The following is a 13487-nucleotide window of genomic DNA, read 5'->3' as shown; positions in this document are numbered from 1 at the left end:
CAGCTCCTGGCGAGCCCTGAGGTCCATGACCCCCTCACACTGTCCAAGCAGGCTGCACACTTCCCAGCCATCACCATAACCTGTAGAGGAAGGGGAGATGTCACAATAACACCAACTTCTTAACCCTAATTGCTCCTGTAAGTGGCTCTGGGTGTCTGTTAAATGATTAACATGTAAATGTAGACTGTCTCCTCCAACCAGGTCCCGGCGGCTCTCACAGAGAGAGAGAGAGAGTCCCGGCAGCTCTCACAGAGAGAGAGAGAGTCCCGGCAGCTCTCACAGAGAGAGAGAGTCCCGGCGGCTCTCACAGAGAGAGAGAGTCCCGGCAGCTCTCACAGAGAGAGAGAGAGAGAGAGTCCCGGCGGCTCTCACAGAGAGAGAGAGAGTCCCGGCGGCTCTCACAGAGAGAGAGAGAGTCCCGGCGGCTCTCACAGAGAGAGAGAGAGAGAGAGAGAGAGAGAGAGAGAGAGAGAGAGAGAGAGAGAGAGTCCCGGCGGCTCTCACAGAGAGAGAGAGAGTCCCAGGATGACAAGTTGTTTTCAGGGCCCAAATGGAACCCTATTCCTTAAATACAGCACTACTGTTGACCAGGGCCCATAGGGTAGTGCACTACTGTTGACCAGGGCCCATAGGGTAGTGCACTACTGTTGACCAGGGCCCATAGGGTAGTGCACTACTGTTGACCAGGGCCCATAGGGTAGTGCACTACTGTTGACCAGGGCCCATAGGGTAGTGCACTACTGTTGACCAGGGCCCATAGGGTAGTGCACTACTGTTGACCAGGGCCCATAGGGTAGTGCACTACTGTTGACCAGGGCCCATAGGGTAGTGCACTACTGTTGACCAGGGCCCATAGGGTAGTGCACTACTGTTGACCAGGGCCCATAGGGTAGTGCACTACTGTTGACCAGGGCCCATAGGGTAGTGCACTACTGTTGACCAGGGCCCATAGGGTAGTGCACTACTGTTGACCAGGGCCCATAGGGTAGTGCACTACTGTTGACCAGGGCCCATAGGGAAGTGCACTACTGTTGACCAGGGCCCATAGGGTAGTGCACTACTGTTGACCAGGGCCCATAGGGTAGTGCACTACTGTTGACCAGGGCCCATAGGGTAGTGCACTACTGTTGACCAGGGCCCATAGGGTAGTGCTCTACTGTTGACCAGGGCCCATAGGGTAGTGCACTACTGTTGACCAGGGCCCATAGGGTAGTGCACTACTGTTGACCAGGGCCCATAGGGTAGTGCACTACTGTTGACCAGGGCCCATAGGGTAGTGCTCTACTGTTGACCAGGGCCCATAGGGTAGTGCACTACTGTTGACCAGGGCCCATAGGGTAGTGCACTACTGTTGACCAGGGCCCATAGGGTAGTGCACTACTGTTGACCAGGGCCCATAGGGTAGTGCACTACTGTTGACCAGGGCCCATAGGGTAGTGCACTACTGTTGACCAGGGCCCATAGGGTAGTGCACTACTGTTGACCAGGGCCCATAGGGTAGTGCACTACTGTTGACCAGGGCCCATAGGGTAGTGCACTACTGTTGACCAGGGCCCATAGGGTAGTGCACTACTGTTGACCAGGGCCCATAGGGTAGTGCACTACTGTTGACCAGGGCCCATAGGGTAGTGCACTACTGTTGACCAGGGCCCATAGGGTAGTGCACTACTGTTGACCAGGGCCCATAGGGTAGTGCACTACTGTTGACCAGGGCCCATAGGGTAGTGCACTACTGTTGACCAGGGCCCATAGGGTAGTGCACTACTGTTGACCAGGGCCCATAGGGTAGTGCACTACTGTTGACCAGGGCCCATAGGGTAGTGCACTACTGTTGACCAGGGCCCATAGGGTAGTGCACTACTGTTGACCAGGGCCCATAGGGTAGTGCACTACTGTTGACCAGGGCCCATAGGGTAGTGCACTACTGTTGACCAGGGCCCATAGGGTAGTGCACTACTGTTGACCAGGGCCCATAGGGTAGTGCACTACTGTTGACCAGGGCCCATAGGGTAGTGCACTACTGTTGACCAGGGCCCATAGGGTAGTGCACTACTGTTGACCAGGGTCCAATAGGGAGAGAGACTCTATAAAGGGAACAGGGTGTCATGTAGGAGGCAGATCACAGTGCAGAGTAATGACATGTGGGTTACCGTGTGTGTGAGTGAGTGAGTAACAGAGTGACAGTGAGTGAGTGAGTAACAGAGTGACAGTGAGTGAGTGAGTAACAGAGTGACAGTGAGTGAGTGAGTAACAGAGTGACAGTGAGTGAGTGAGTGAGTAACATAGTAACAGTGAGTGAGTGAGTGAGTGAGTGATTGAGTGAGTGAGTGAGTGATTGAGTGACAGTGAGTGAGTGACAGTGAGTGACAGTGAGTGACAGTGAGTGAGTGACAGTGTCTGAGTGAGTGAGTGACAGTGAGTGAGTGAGTGACAGTGAGTGAGGGAGTGAGTGAGTGACAGTGAGTGACAGTGAGTGAGTGAGTGACAGTGAGTGAGTGACAGTGAGTGAGTGAGAAGCAGTGAGTGAGTGAGTGAGTGACAGTGAGTGAGGGAGTGACAGTGAGTGAGTGAGTGACCGTGAGTGACAGTGAGTGAGGGAGTGACAGTGAGTGAGTGAGTGACAGTGTGTGAGGTAGTGAGTGACAGTGAGTGAGTGAGTGACAGTGAGTGACAGTGAGTGAGTGAGTGACAGTGAGTGACAGTGAGTGAGTGACAGTGAGTGAGTGAGTGACAGTGAGTGAGTGAGTGACCGTGAGTGAGAGGCGTCAGCCAGGAGAAAAAAACATTGATGTGATTAGTAGTGTAGTTCTGAGAGAATAACACAACCGGTTTGTTCTTGGCTGTTTCAGGCTAAACTGTGTGTGTCAGAGTCTCAAACACCACCTATTTCTTATGTAGTGCACTACTGTCTACCAACGCCCAGGGACTTCTGGTCTAAAGTAGTGCACTATATAGGGAAAAGGGTTCTATAGGACTCTGGTCTAAAGTAGTGCTCTATATAGGGATTAGGGCTCTGGTCTAAAGTAGTGCTCTATATAGGGAATAGGGTTCTATAGGGCTCTGGTCTATAGTAGTGCTCTTTATAGGGAATAGGGTTCTATAGGGCTCTGGTCTATAGTAGTGCACTATATAGGGAATAGGGTTCTATAGGGCTCTGGTCTATAGTAGTGCTCTATATAGGGAATAGGGTTCTATAGGGCTCTGGTCTATAGTAGTGCACTATATAGGGAATAGGGTTCTATAGGGCTCTGGTCTATAGTAGTGCACTATATAGGGATTAGGGTTCTATAGGGCTCTGGTCTATAGTAGTGCACTATATAGGGAATAGAGTGTTATTTGTTATGAAGCCTAAGAAAACAAGTTGTCTGTGACACCTCCCTCCATCCCTCCTCCTCCCCTCTTCTCTCCTCTCCTCGTTCTTTTATCTCTCTCATTCTATCCCACTATTTCTGTCTTCCTGCCTGTTTCCATCCCTCCCTCCCTCCCTCCCCCCTAGTCCACCATCGCTACAGAGTTACTCCCGTGCATTAAAGCCACTGATAAAAGGTCAAAACGCTTTAAACCATGGCATTGTTGAATAGTCGTTTCTGATTGGTCTTGAAGGGCATTCTAAAGCATGCATCATAATGACCGGCAGAGTTCCGTGGCTATACTGTATTCCTTATGTGTTTAATGTTTGAGCTGCTTTTGAAAGCAAAAGTCAAATTGAAATCATTATTGATGTCGATGACGACGTTGCTCCCATTTGTTTTCATTGTGGAGGGGGGGGGGGTTCGTTGGTGCCACTGCATGAGGCTGTGCAGGCAGACATTTATGAAGTCGTTCACTGCAGTTAATAACGAGCAGGCACACCCATTTGAAAAAAATCCCTGTAAAAACTGTTAAATTGATGAGGAATTGGATTGATGAGGAATTGGATTGATGAGGAATTGGATTGATGAGGAATTGGATTGATGAGGAATTGGATTGATGAGGAATTGGATTGATGAGGAATTGGATTGATGAGGAATTGAAACATTGTGTGGTTTAGAGGGATGAGGCTAAATGAATGGCAAATAAGTCTGGCTGAACAACCCATCGGCAAACGAACTGCAAGTTGCGAAATCATGTGACTAAACTGAATAAAAAGAGGAAAACACACTATGAAACAGATATAAATGACAGAAATAATGAGAGAAAAAAAGCATTGGCGCACCTTAAATTACATTTTGGGGAAAAAGGCAAATTCAGCTCTGTCATTTATTATATCAGATGGCTCATTCATCACAAAAACCCACTGATATTGCCAACTACTTTAATTATTTTTTTTCATTGGCAAGATTACCCAAGTAAGGCATTACGACATGCCAGCAGCAAACGCTGACACTACACATCCAAGAATAATACCATTCAAAAGTTTGGGGGAAACTTAGAAAGTAGCTTCTTTAAATTAAAAAGAAAAAAAAAGCACATTTTTTTGTCCGTTAAAATAACATCAAATCGATCAGAAATACAGTGCAGACATTGTTAATGTTGTAAATGACTATTGTTGCTGGAAACAGCAGATTTTTTATGGAATATCTACATAGACGTACAGAGGCCCATTATCAGCAACCATCACTCCTGTGTTCCAATGGTACGTTGTGTTAGCTAATACAACTTTATTATTTTAAAAGGTTAACTGATCATTAGAAAACCCCTTTGTAATTATGTTAGCACAGCTGAAAGCTGTTGTACTGATTAAAGAAGGAATACAACTGGCCTTCTTTAGACAAGTTGATGATTTGAGAAACAGACGCCTGTCACAAGTCCTCAACTGGCAGCTTCATTAAATAGTACCCACAAAACACCAGTCTCAACGTCAACAGTGAAGAGGCGACTCTGGGATGCTGGCCTTCTAGGCAGAGTTCCTCTGTCCAGTCTCAACGTCAACAGTGAAGAGGTAGAGTTGCAAATAAAGAGCCATCTCTCAGACTGGCCAATAAAAAGAAAAGATTAAGATGGGCAAAAGAACAGAGACACTGGACAGAGGAACTCTGCCTTGAAGGCCAGCATCCCAGAGTCGCCAGGGCTTTCTGCCAAATTTACCACAACATTACTATACCACTAGTACAATGTTACTACAACATTACTACAACACTGTTACTACAGCATTGCAACACAACGTTACTACAATGTTACTACATTACAACACTACAGCAATACAACGTTGCTACAACGTTGCTACAACGTTGCTACAGTGATGGAACCCACCTGAGGCCATGAGGTCCTGACAGTGTATGTAGGATGTCTTGTAGTCCAGTGCCTGAAGAGCCTGCTGAGCTAGTAGAGAGAACACCTGACCCTTACACCTCCACTCATCACCACCTGGAGACAGAGAAACAGTGGTTAGACCCTTACACCTCCACCTGGAAGCAGAGAAACACTGGTTAGACCCGTACACCTCCACTCATCACCACCTGGAAGCAGAGAAACACTGGTTAGATCCGTACACCTCCACCTGGAGACAGAGACACACTGGTTAGACCCTTACACCTCCACCTGGAGACGGAGAAACACTGGTTAGACCCTTACACCTCCACTCATCACCACCTGGAAGCAGAGAAACACTGGTTAGACCCTTACACCTCCACCTGGAGACAGAGAAACACTGGTTAGACCCTTACACCTCCACCTGGAGACAGAGAAACACTGGTTAGACCCTTACACCTCCACTCATCACCACCTGGAAGCAGATAAACACTGGTTAGACCCTTACACCTCCACTCATCACCACCTGGAAGCAGAGAAACACTGGTTAGACCCTTACACCTCCATCTGGAGACAGAGAAACACTGGTTAGACCCTTACACTCTACTCATCCCCACCTGGAAGCAGAGAAACACTGGTTAGACCCTTACACCTCCACCTGGAGACAGAGAAACACTGGTTAGACCCTTACACCTCCACTCATCACCACCTGGAGACAAAGAAACACTGGTTAGACCCTTACACCTCCACCTGGAGACAGAGAAACACTGGTTAGACCCTTACACCTCCACCTGGAGACAGAGAAACACTGGTTAGACCCTTACACCTCCACTCATCACCACCTGGAAGCAGATAAACACTGGTTAGACCCTTACACCTCCACTCATCACCACCTGGAAGCAGAGAAACACTGGTTAGACAGTTACACCTCCACTCATCACCACCTGGAAGCAGAGAAACACTGGTTAGACCCTTACACCTCCACCTGGAGACAGAGAAACACTGGTTAGACCCTTACACCTCCACCTGGAGACAGAGAAACACTGGTTAGACCCTTACACCTCCACCTGGAGACAGAGAAACACTGGTTAGACCCTTACACCTCTACTCATCACCACCTGGAGACAGAGAAACACTGGTTAGACCCTTACACCTCTACTCATCCCCACCTGGAAGCAGAGAAACACTGGTTAGACCCGTACACCTCCACCTGGAGACAGAGAAACACTGGTTAGACCCTTACACCTCCACCTGGAGACAGAGAAACACTGGTTAGACCCTTACACCTCCACCTGGAAGCAGAGAAACACTGGTTAGACCCTTACACCTCCACTCATCACCACCTGGAGACAAAGAAACACTGGTTAGACCCTTACACCTCCACCTGGAAGCAGAGAAACACTGGTTAGACCCTTACAGCCACTAAAGAGTTGCCAAATCAGAAGTCTTCATGTTTATTCTGTGAAACTCTTCCCCTAGGGTTCACCCCTTAAACTCTTCCCCTAGGGTTCACCCCTTAAACTCTTCCCCTAGGGTTCACCCCTTAAACTCTTCCCCTAGGGTTCACCCCTTAAACTCTTCCCCTAGGGTTCACCCCTTAAACTCTTCCCCTAGGGTTCACCCCTTAAACTCTTCCCCTAGGGTTCACCCCTTAAACTCTTCCCCTAGGGTTCACCCCTTAAACTCTTCCCCTAGGTGTCACGGTTAAACTCTTCCCCTAGGGTTCACCCCTTAAACTCTTCCCCTAGGGTTCACCCCTTAAACTCTTCCCCTAGGTGTCACGGTTAAACTCTTCCCCTAGGTGTCACGGTTAAACTCTTCCCCTAGGTGTCACGGTTAAACTCTTACCCTAGGTGTCACGGTTAAACTCTTCCCCTAGGTGTCACGGTTAAACTCTTCCCCTAGGTGTCACGGTTAAACCCTTCCCCTAGGTGTCACGGTTAAACTCTTCCCCTAGGTGTCACGGTTAAACTCTTCCCCTAGGTGTCACGGTTAAACTCTTCCCCTAGGTGTCACGGTTAAACTCTTCCCCTAGGTGTCACGGTTAAACTCTTCTGCCAAGGTGTCACGGTTATACTCTTCCCCTAGGTGTGTGTGTGTTACCTGCGACTCGGAGCAGTGAGGCCAGTTCCAGAAGCTGGGCTGATTGTGTGTAGGCCTTAGAACACTGGGAAATACACTGCTCAATTATAGTCAACCGCTCCACACGCAGACGCACTGTAGAGAGAGAAGGGAGAGGGGGAGGGGGAGAGAGAGAGGGGAGAGGGGGAGAGAGAGAGGGGAGAGGGGCAGGGGGAAAGAGAGAGAGGAGAGGGGCAGGGGGAAAGAGAGAGAGGAGAGGGGCAGGGGGAAAGAGAGAGAGGAGAGGGGCAGGGGGAAAGAGAGAGAGAGAGAGGGGCAGGGGGAAAGAGAGAGAGAGAGAGAGGGGCAGGGGGAAAGAGAGAGAGAGAGAGAGGGGCAGGGGGAAAGAGAGAGAGAGAGAGAGGGGCAGGGGGAAAGAGAGAGAGAGAGAGAGGGGCAGGGGGAAAGAGAAAGAGAGAGGGGCAGGGGGAAAGAGAAAGAGAGAGGGGCAGGGGGAAAGAGAAAGAGAGAGGGGCAGGGGGAAAGAGAAAGAGAGAGGGGCAGGGGGAAAGAGAAAGAGAGAGGGGCAGGGGGAAAGAGAAAGAGAGAGGGGCAGGGGGAAAGAGAGAGAGGGGCAGGGGGAAAGAGAGAGAGGGGCAGGGGGAAAGAGAGAGAGGGGGCAGGGGGAAGAGAGAGAGGGGCAGGGGGAAGAGAGAGGGGCAGGGGGAAAGAGAGAGAGGGGCAGGGGGAAAGAGAGAGAGGGGGCAGGGGGAAAGAGAGAGGGGCAGGGGGAAAGAGAGAGGGGCAGGGGGAAAGAGAGAGGGGGCAGGGGGAAAGAGAGAGGGGCAGGGGGAAAGAGAGAGGGGCAGGGGGAAAGAGAGAGGGGCAGGGGGAAAGAGAGGGGCAGGGGGAAAGAGAGGGGCAGGGGGAAAGAGAGAGGGGCAGGGTGAAAGAGAGGGGCAGGGGGAAAGTGAGAGGGGCAGGGGGAAAGAGAGAGGGAGAGAGAGGGAGAGAGAGGGAGAGAGAGGGGCAGGGGGAAAGAGAGAGAGGGGCGGGGGAAAGAGAGAGGGGCAGGGGGAAAGAGAGAGGGGCAGGGGAGAGAGGAGGAGGGATAGAGATGTAGAACATATTACATTCAGGTCAATAAGGTCATCAGTTAGTCCAGTCTATTCTCTGTCTGCATCTCAAACGCACCCTATTCCTTACGGGTCAATGGGCCCTGGTCAAAAGGAGTGCACTACACAGGGAATAGGGTGCATTTGAGAACCAGCCTTGATCTGTCCTCAGCAGGCAGCCCCCGCCCCCACCACTCACAGGGGCCCCCACACCACTCACAACCCCCCGCCCCCACCACTCACAGGGGCCCCCACACCACTCACAACCCCCCCACCACCACCACCACTCACAGGGGCGCCCACACCACACACCCCCCCACCACCACCACTCACAGGGGGCCCCCCCACCACTCGATGAGAACATTTCCGAACGGTACTCTGAAGTATCCATTCTAACCACTGTTGCGTTCTGAGAATATGAAATATACTTAATTCATGTCACTGATGGAGTGCTGAGGTTGACAGGGTCTACACCAGAAGGTAATGGTTATAGGGGGAAGGTATATAGTAGAGGGTCTACACCAGAAAGTAATGGTTATAGGAGGAAGGTATATAGTGGAGGATCTACACCAGAAGGTAATGGTTATAGGAGGAAGGTATATAGTGGAGGATCTACACCAGAAGGTAATGGTTATAGGAGGGTCTACACCAGAAGGTAATGGTTATAGGAGGAAGGTATATAGTAGAGGGTCTAGACCAGAAGGTAATGGTTATAGGAGGAAGGTATATAGTGGAGGGTCTATACCAGACGTTAAGGGTTATAGGAGGAAGATATATAGTGGAGGGTCTATACCAGACGTTAAGGGTTATAGGAGGAAGATATATAGTGGAGGGTCTACACCAGACGTTAAGGGTTATAGGAGGAAGGTATATAGTGGAGGGTCTACACCAGAAGGTAATGGGTATCTGTAGGAGGAAGGTATATAGTGGAGGATATACACCAGAAGGTAATGGGTATCTGTAGGAGGAAGGTATAGAGTGAAGGATCTACACCAGAAGGTAATGGTTATAGGAGGAAGGTATATAGTGGAGGGTCTACATCAGAAGGTAATGGTTATAGGAGGAAGGTATATAGTGGAGGGTCTACACCAGAAGGTAATGGGTATAGGAGGAAGGTATATAGTGGAGGGTCTACACCAGAAGGTAATGGGTATAGGAGGAAGGTATATAGTGGAGGGTCTACATCAGAAGGTAATGGTTATAGGATGAAGGTATATAGTGGAGGGTCTACACCAGAAGGTAATGGGTATATGTAGGAGGAAGGTATATAGTAGAGGGTCTACACCAGAAGGTAATGTATACCTGTAGGAGGAAGGTATATAGTGGAGGGTCTACACCAGAAGGTAATGGGTATCTGTAGGAGGAAGGTATATAGTGGAGGGTCTACACCAGAAGGTAATGGTTATAGGAGGAAGGTATATATTGGAGTGTCTACACCAGAAGGTAATGGTTATAGGAGGAAGGTATATAGTGGAGGGTCTACACCAGAAGGTAATGGGTATCTGTAGTAGGAAGGTATATTGTGGAGGGTCTACACCAGAAGGTAATGGTTATAGGAGGAAGGTATATAGTGGAGTGTCTACACCAGAAGGTAATGGTTATAGGAGGAAGGTATATAGTGGAGGGTCTACACCAGATGGTAATGGGTATCTGTAGGAGGAAGGTATATAGTGGAGGATCTACACCAGATGGTAATGGGTATCTGTAGGAGGAAGGTATATAGTGGAGGGTCTACACCAGAAGGTAATGGGTATCTGTAGGAGGAAGATATATAGTGGAGAGTCTACACCAGAAGGTAATGGTTATAGGAGGAATGTATATCGTGGAGGGTCTACACCAGAAGGTAATGTGTATCTGTAGGAGGAAGGTATATAGTGGAGGGTCTACACCAGAAGGTAATGGTTATAGGAGGAAGGTATATAGTGGAGGATCTACACCAGAAGGTAATGGGTATAGGAGGAAGGTATATAGTGGAGGATCTACACCAGAAGGTAATGGTTATAGGAGGGTCTACACCAGAAGGTAATGGTTATAGGAGGAAGGTATATAGTAGAGGGTCTAGACCAGAAGGTAATGGTTATAGGAGGAAGGTATATAGTGGAGGGTCTATACCAGACGTTAAGGGTTATAGGAGGAAGGTATATAGTGGAGGGTCTACACCAGACGTTAAGGGTTATAGGAGGAAGGTATATAGTGGAGGGTCTACACCAGAAGGTAATGGGTATCTGTAGGAGGAAGGTATATAGTGGAGGATATACACCAGAAGGTAATGGGTATCTGTAGGAGGAAGGTATAGAGTGAAGGATCTACACCAGAAGGTAATGGTTATAGGAGGAAGGTATATAGTGGAGGGTCTACATCAGAAGGTAATGGTTATAGGAGGAAGGTATATAGTGGAGGGTCTACACCAGAAGGTAATGGGTATAGGAGGAAGGTATATAGTGGAGGGTCTACACCAGAAGGTAATGGGTATAGGAGGAAGGTATATAGTGGAGGGTCTACACCAGAAGGTAATGGTTATAGGATGAAGGTATATAGTGGAGGGTCTACACCAGAAGGTAATGGGTATATGTAGGAGGAAGGTATATAGTAGAGGGTCTACACCAGAAGGTAATGGGTATCTGTAGGAGGAAGGTATATAGTAGAGGGTCTACACCAGAAGGTAATGGATACCTGTAGGAGGAAGGTATATAGTGGAGGGTCTACACCAGAAGGTAATGGGTATCTGTAGGAGGAAGGTATATTGTGGAGGGTCTACACCAGAAGGTAATGGTTATAGGAGGAAGGTATATAGTGGAGTGTCTACCCCAGAAGGTAATGGTTATAGGAGGAAGGTATATAGTGGAGGGTCTACACCAGAAGGTAATGGGTATCTGTAGGAGGAAGGTATATTGTGGAGGGTCTACACCAGAAGGTAATGGTTATAGGAGGAAGGTATATAGTGGAGTGTCTACACCAGAAGGTAATGGTTATAGGAGGAAGGTATATAGTGGAGGGTCTACACCAGATGGTAATGGGTATCTGTAGGAGGAAGGTATATAGTGGAGGGTCTACACCAGAAGGTAATGGGTATCTGTAGGAGGAAGATATATAGTGGAGGGTCTACACCAGAAGGTAATGGTTATAGGAGGAATGTATATCGTGGAAGGTCTACACCAGAAGGTAATGGGTATCTGTAGGAGGAAGGTATATAGTGGAGGGTCTACACCAGAAGGTAATGGTTATAGGAGGAAGGTATATAGTGGAGGGTCTACACCAGAAGGTAATGGGTATCTGTAGGAGGAAGGTATATAGTAGAGGGTCTACACCAGAAGGTAATGGGTATAGGAGGAAGGTATATAGTGGAGGGTCTACACCAGAAGGTAATGGTTATAGGATGAAGGTATATAGTGGAGGGTCTACACCAGAAGGTAATGGTTATAGGAGGAAGGTATATAGTAGAGGGTCTAGACCAGAAGGTAATGGTTATAGGAGGAAGGTATATAGTGGAGGGTCTATACCAGACGTTAAGGGTTATAGGAGGAAGATATATAGTGGAGGGTCTATACCAGACGTTAAGGGTTATAGGAGGAAGATATATAGTGGAGGGTCTACACCAGACGTTAAGGGTTATAGGAGGAAGGTATATAGTGGAGGGTCTACACCAGAAGGTAATGGGTATCTGTAGGAGGAAGGTATATAGTGGAGGATATACACCAGAAGGTAATGGGTATCTGTAGGAGGAAGGTATAGAGTGAAGGATCTACACCAGAAGGTAATGGTTATAGGAGGAAGGTATATAGTGGAGGGTCTACATCAGAAGGTAATGGTTATAGGAGGAAGGTATATAGTGGAGGGTCTACACCAGAAGGTAATGGGTATAGGAGGAAGGTATATAGTGGAGGGTCTACACCAGAAGGTAATGGGTATAGGAGGAAGGTATATAGTGGAGGGTCTACATCAGAAGGTAATGGTTATAGGATGAAGGTATATAGTGGAGGGTCTACACCAGAAGGTAATGGGTATATGTAGGAGGAAGGTATATAGTAGAGGGTCTACACCAGAAGGTAATGTATACCTGTAGGAGGAAGGTATATAGTGGAGGGTCTACACCAGAAGGTAATGGGTATCTGTAGGAGGAAGGTATATAGTGGAGGGTCTACACCAGAAGGTAATGGTTATAGGAGGAAGGTATATATTGGAGTGTCTACACCAGAAGGTAATGGTTATAGGAGGAAGGTATATAGTGGAGGGTCTACACCAGAAGGTAATGGGTATCTGTAGTAGGAAGGTATATTGTGGAGGGTCTACACCAGAATGTAATGGTTATAGGAGGAAGGTATATAGTGGAGTGTCTACACCAGAAGGTAATGGTTATAGGAGGAAGGTATATAGTGGAGGGTCTACACCAGATGGTAATGGGTATCTGTAGGAGGAAGGTATATAGTGGAGGATCTACACCAGATGGTAATGGGTATCTGTAGGAGGAAGGTATATAGTGGAGGGTCTACATCAGAAGGTAATGGGTATCTGTAGGAGGAAGATATATAGTGGAGAGTCTACACCAGAAGGTAATGGTTATAGGAGGAATGTATATCGTGGAGGGTCTACACCAGAAGGTAATGTGTATCTGTAGGAGGAAGGTATATAGTGGAGGGTCTACACCAGAAGGTAATGGTTATAGGAGGAAGGTATATAGTGGAGGATCTACACCAGAAGGTAATGGGTATAGGAGGAAGGTATATAGTGGAGGATCTACACCAGAAGGTAATGGTTATAGGAGGGTCTACACCAGAAGGTAATGGTTATAGGAGGAAGGTATATAGTAGAGGGTCTAGACCAGAAGGTAATGGTTATAGGAGGAAGGTATATAGTGGAGGGTCTATACCAGACGTTAAGGGTTATAGGAGGAAGGTATATAGTGGAGGGTCTACACCAGGCGTTAAGGGTTATAGGAGGAAGGTATATAGTGGAGGGTCTACACCAGAAGGTAATGGGTATCTGTAGGAGGAAGGTATATAGTGGAGGATATACACCAGAAGGTAATGGGTATCTGTAGGAGGAAGGTATAGAGTGAAGGATCTACACCAGAAGGTAATGGTT

At 48.2% G+C, this 13487-nt stretch overlaps 1 protein-coding gene across 1 annotated transcript in view; it reads right to left on the bottom strand.

Annotated features, from left to right (window-relative positions):
* Positions 1-13487, bottom strand: part of nbas (NBAS subunit of NRZ tethering complex) — a 315206-nt gene that overhangs the window by 156398 nt on the left and 145321 nt on the right. The window contains exons 32-34 of the mRNA XM_064991781.1: positions 7333-7446; positions 5233-5346; positions 1-80 (exon numbers count right to left, since the gene is read on the bottom strand). The exon at positions 1-80 is cut by the window's left edge and continues 78 nt beyond it. Of these exons, the coding sequence (XP_064847853.1) occupies positions 1-80; positions 5233-5346; positions 7333-7446 (308 nt within the window). The remainder of the gene's footprint in view (positions 81-5232; positions 5347-7332; positions 7447-13487) is intronic.

The sequence above is a fragment of the Oncorhynchus masou genome, chromosome 16 (genome assembly GCF_036934945.1).
Source record: "Oncorhynchus masou masou isolate Uvic2021 chromosome 16, UVic_Omas_1.1, whole genome shotgun sequence".
Taxonomy (NCBI): domain Eukaryota; kingdom Metazoa; phylum Chordata; class Actinopteri; order Salmoniformes; family Salmonidae; genus Oncorhynchus; species Oncorhynchus masou.
Note: the sequence above shows the minus strand (reverse complement) of the source record. Positions and strands in the feature narration are given on the sequence as shown.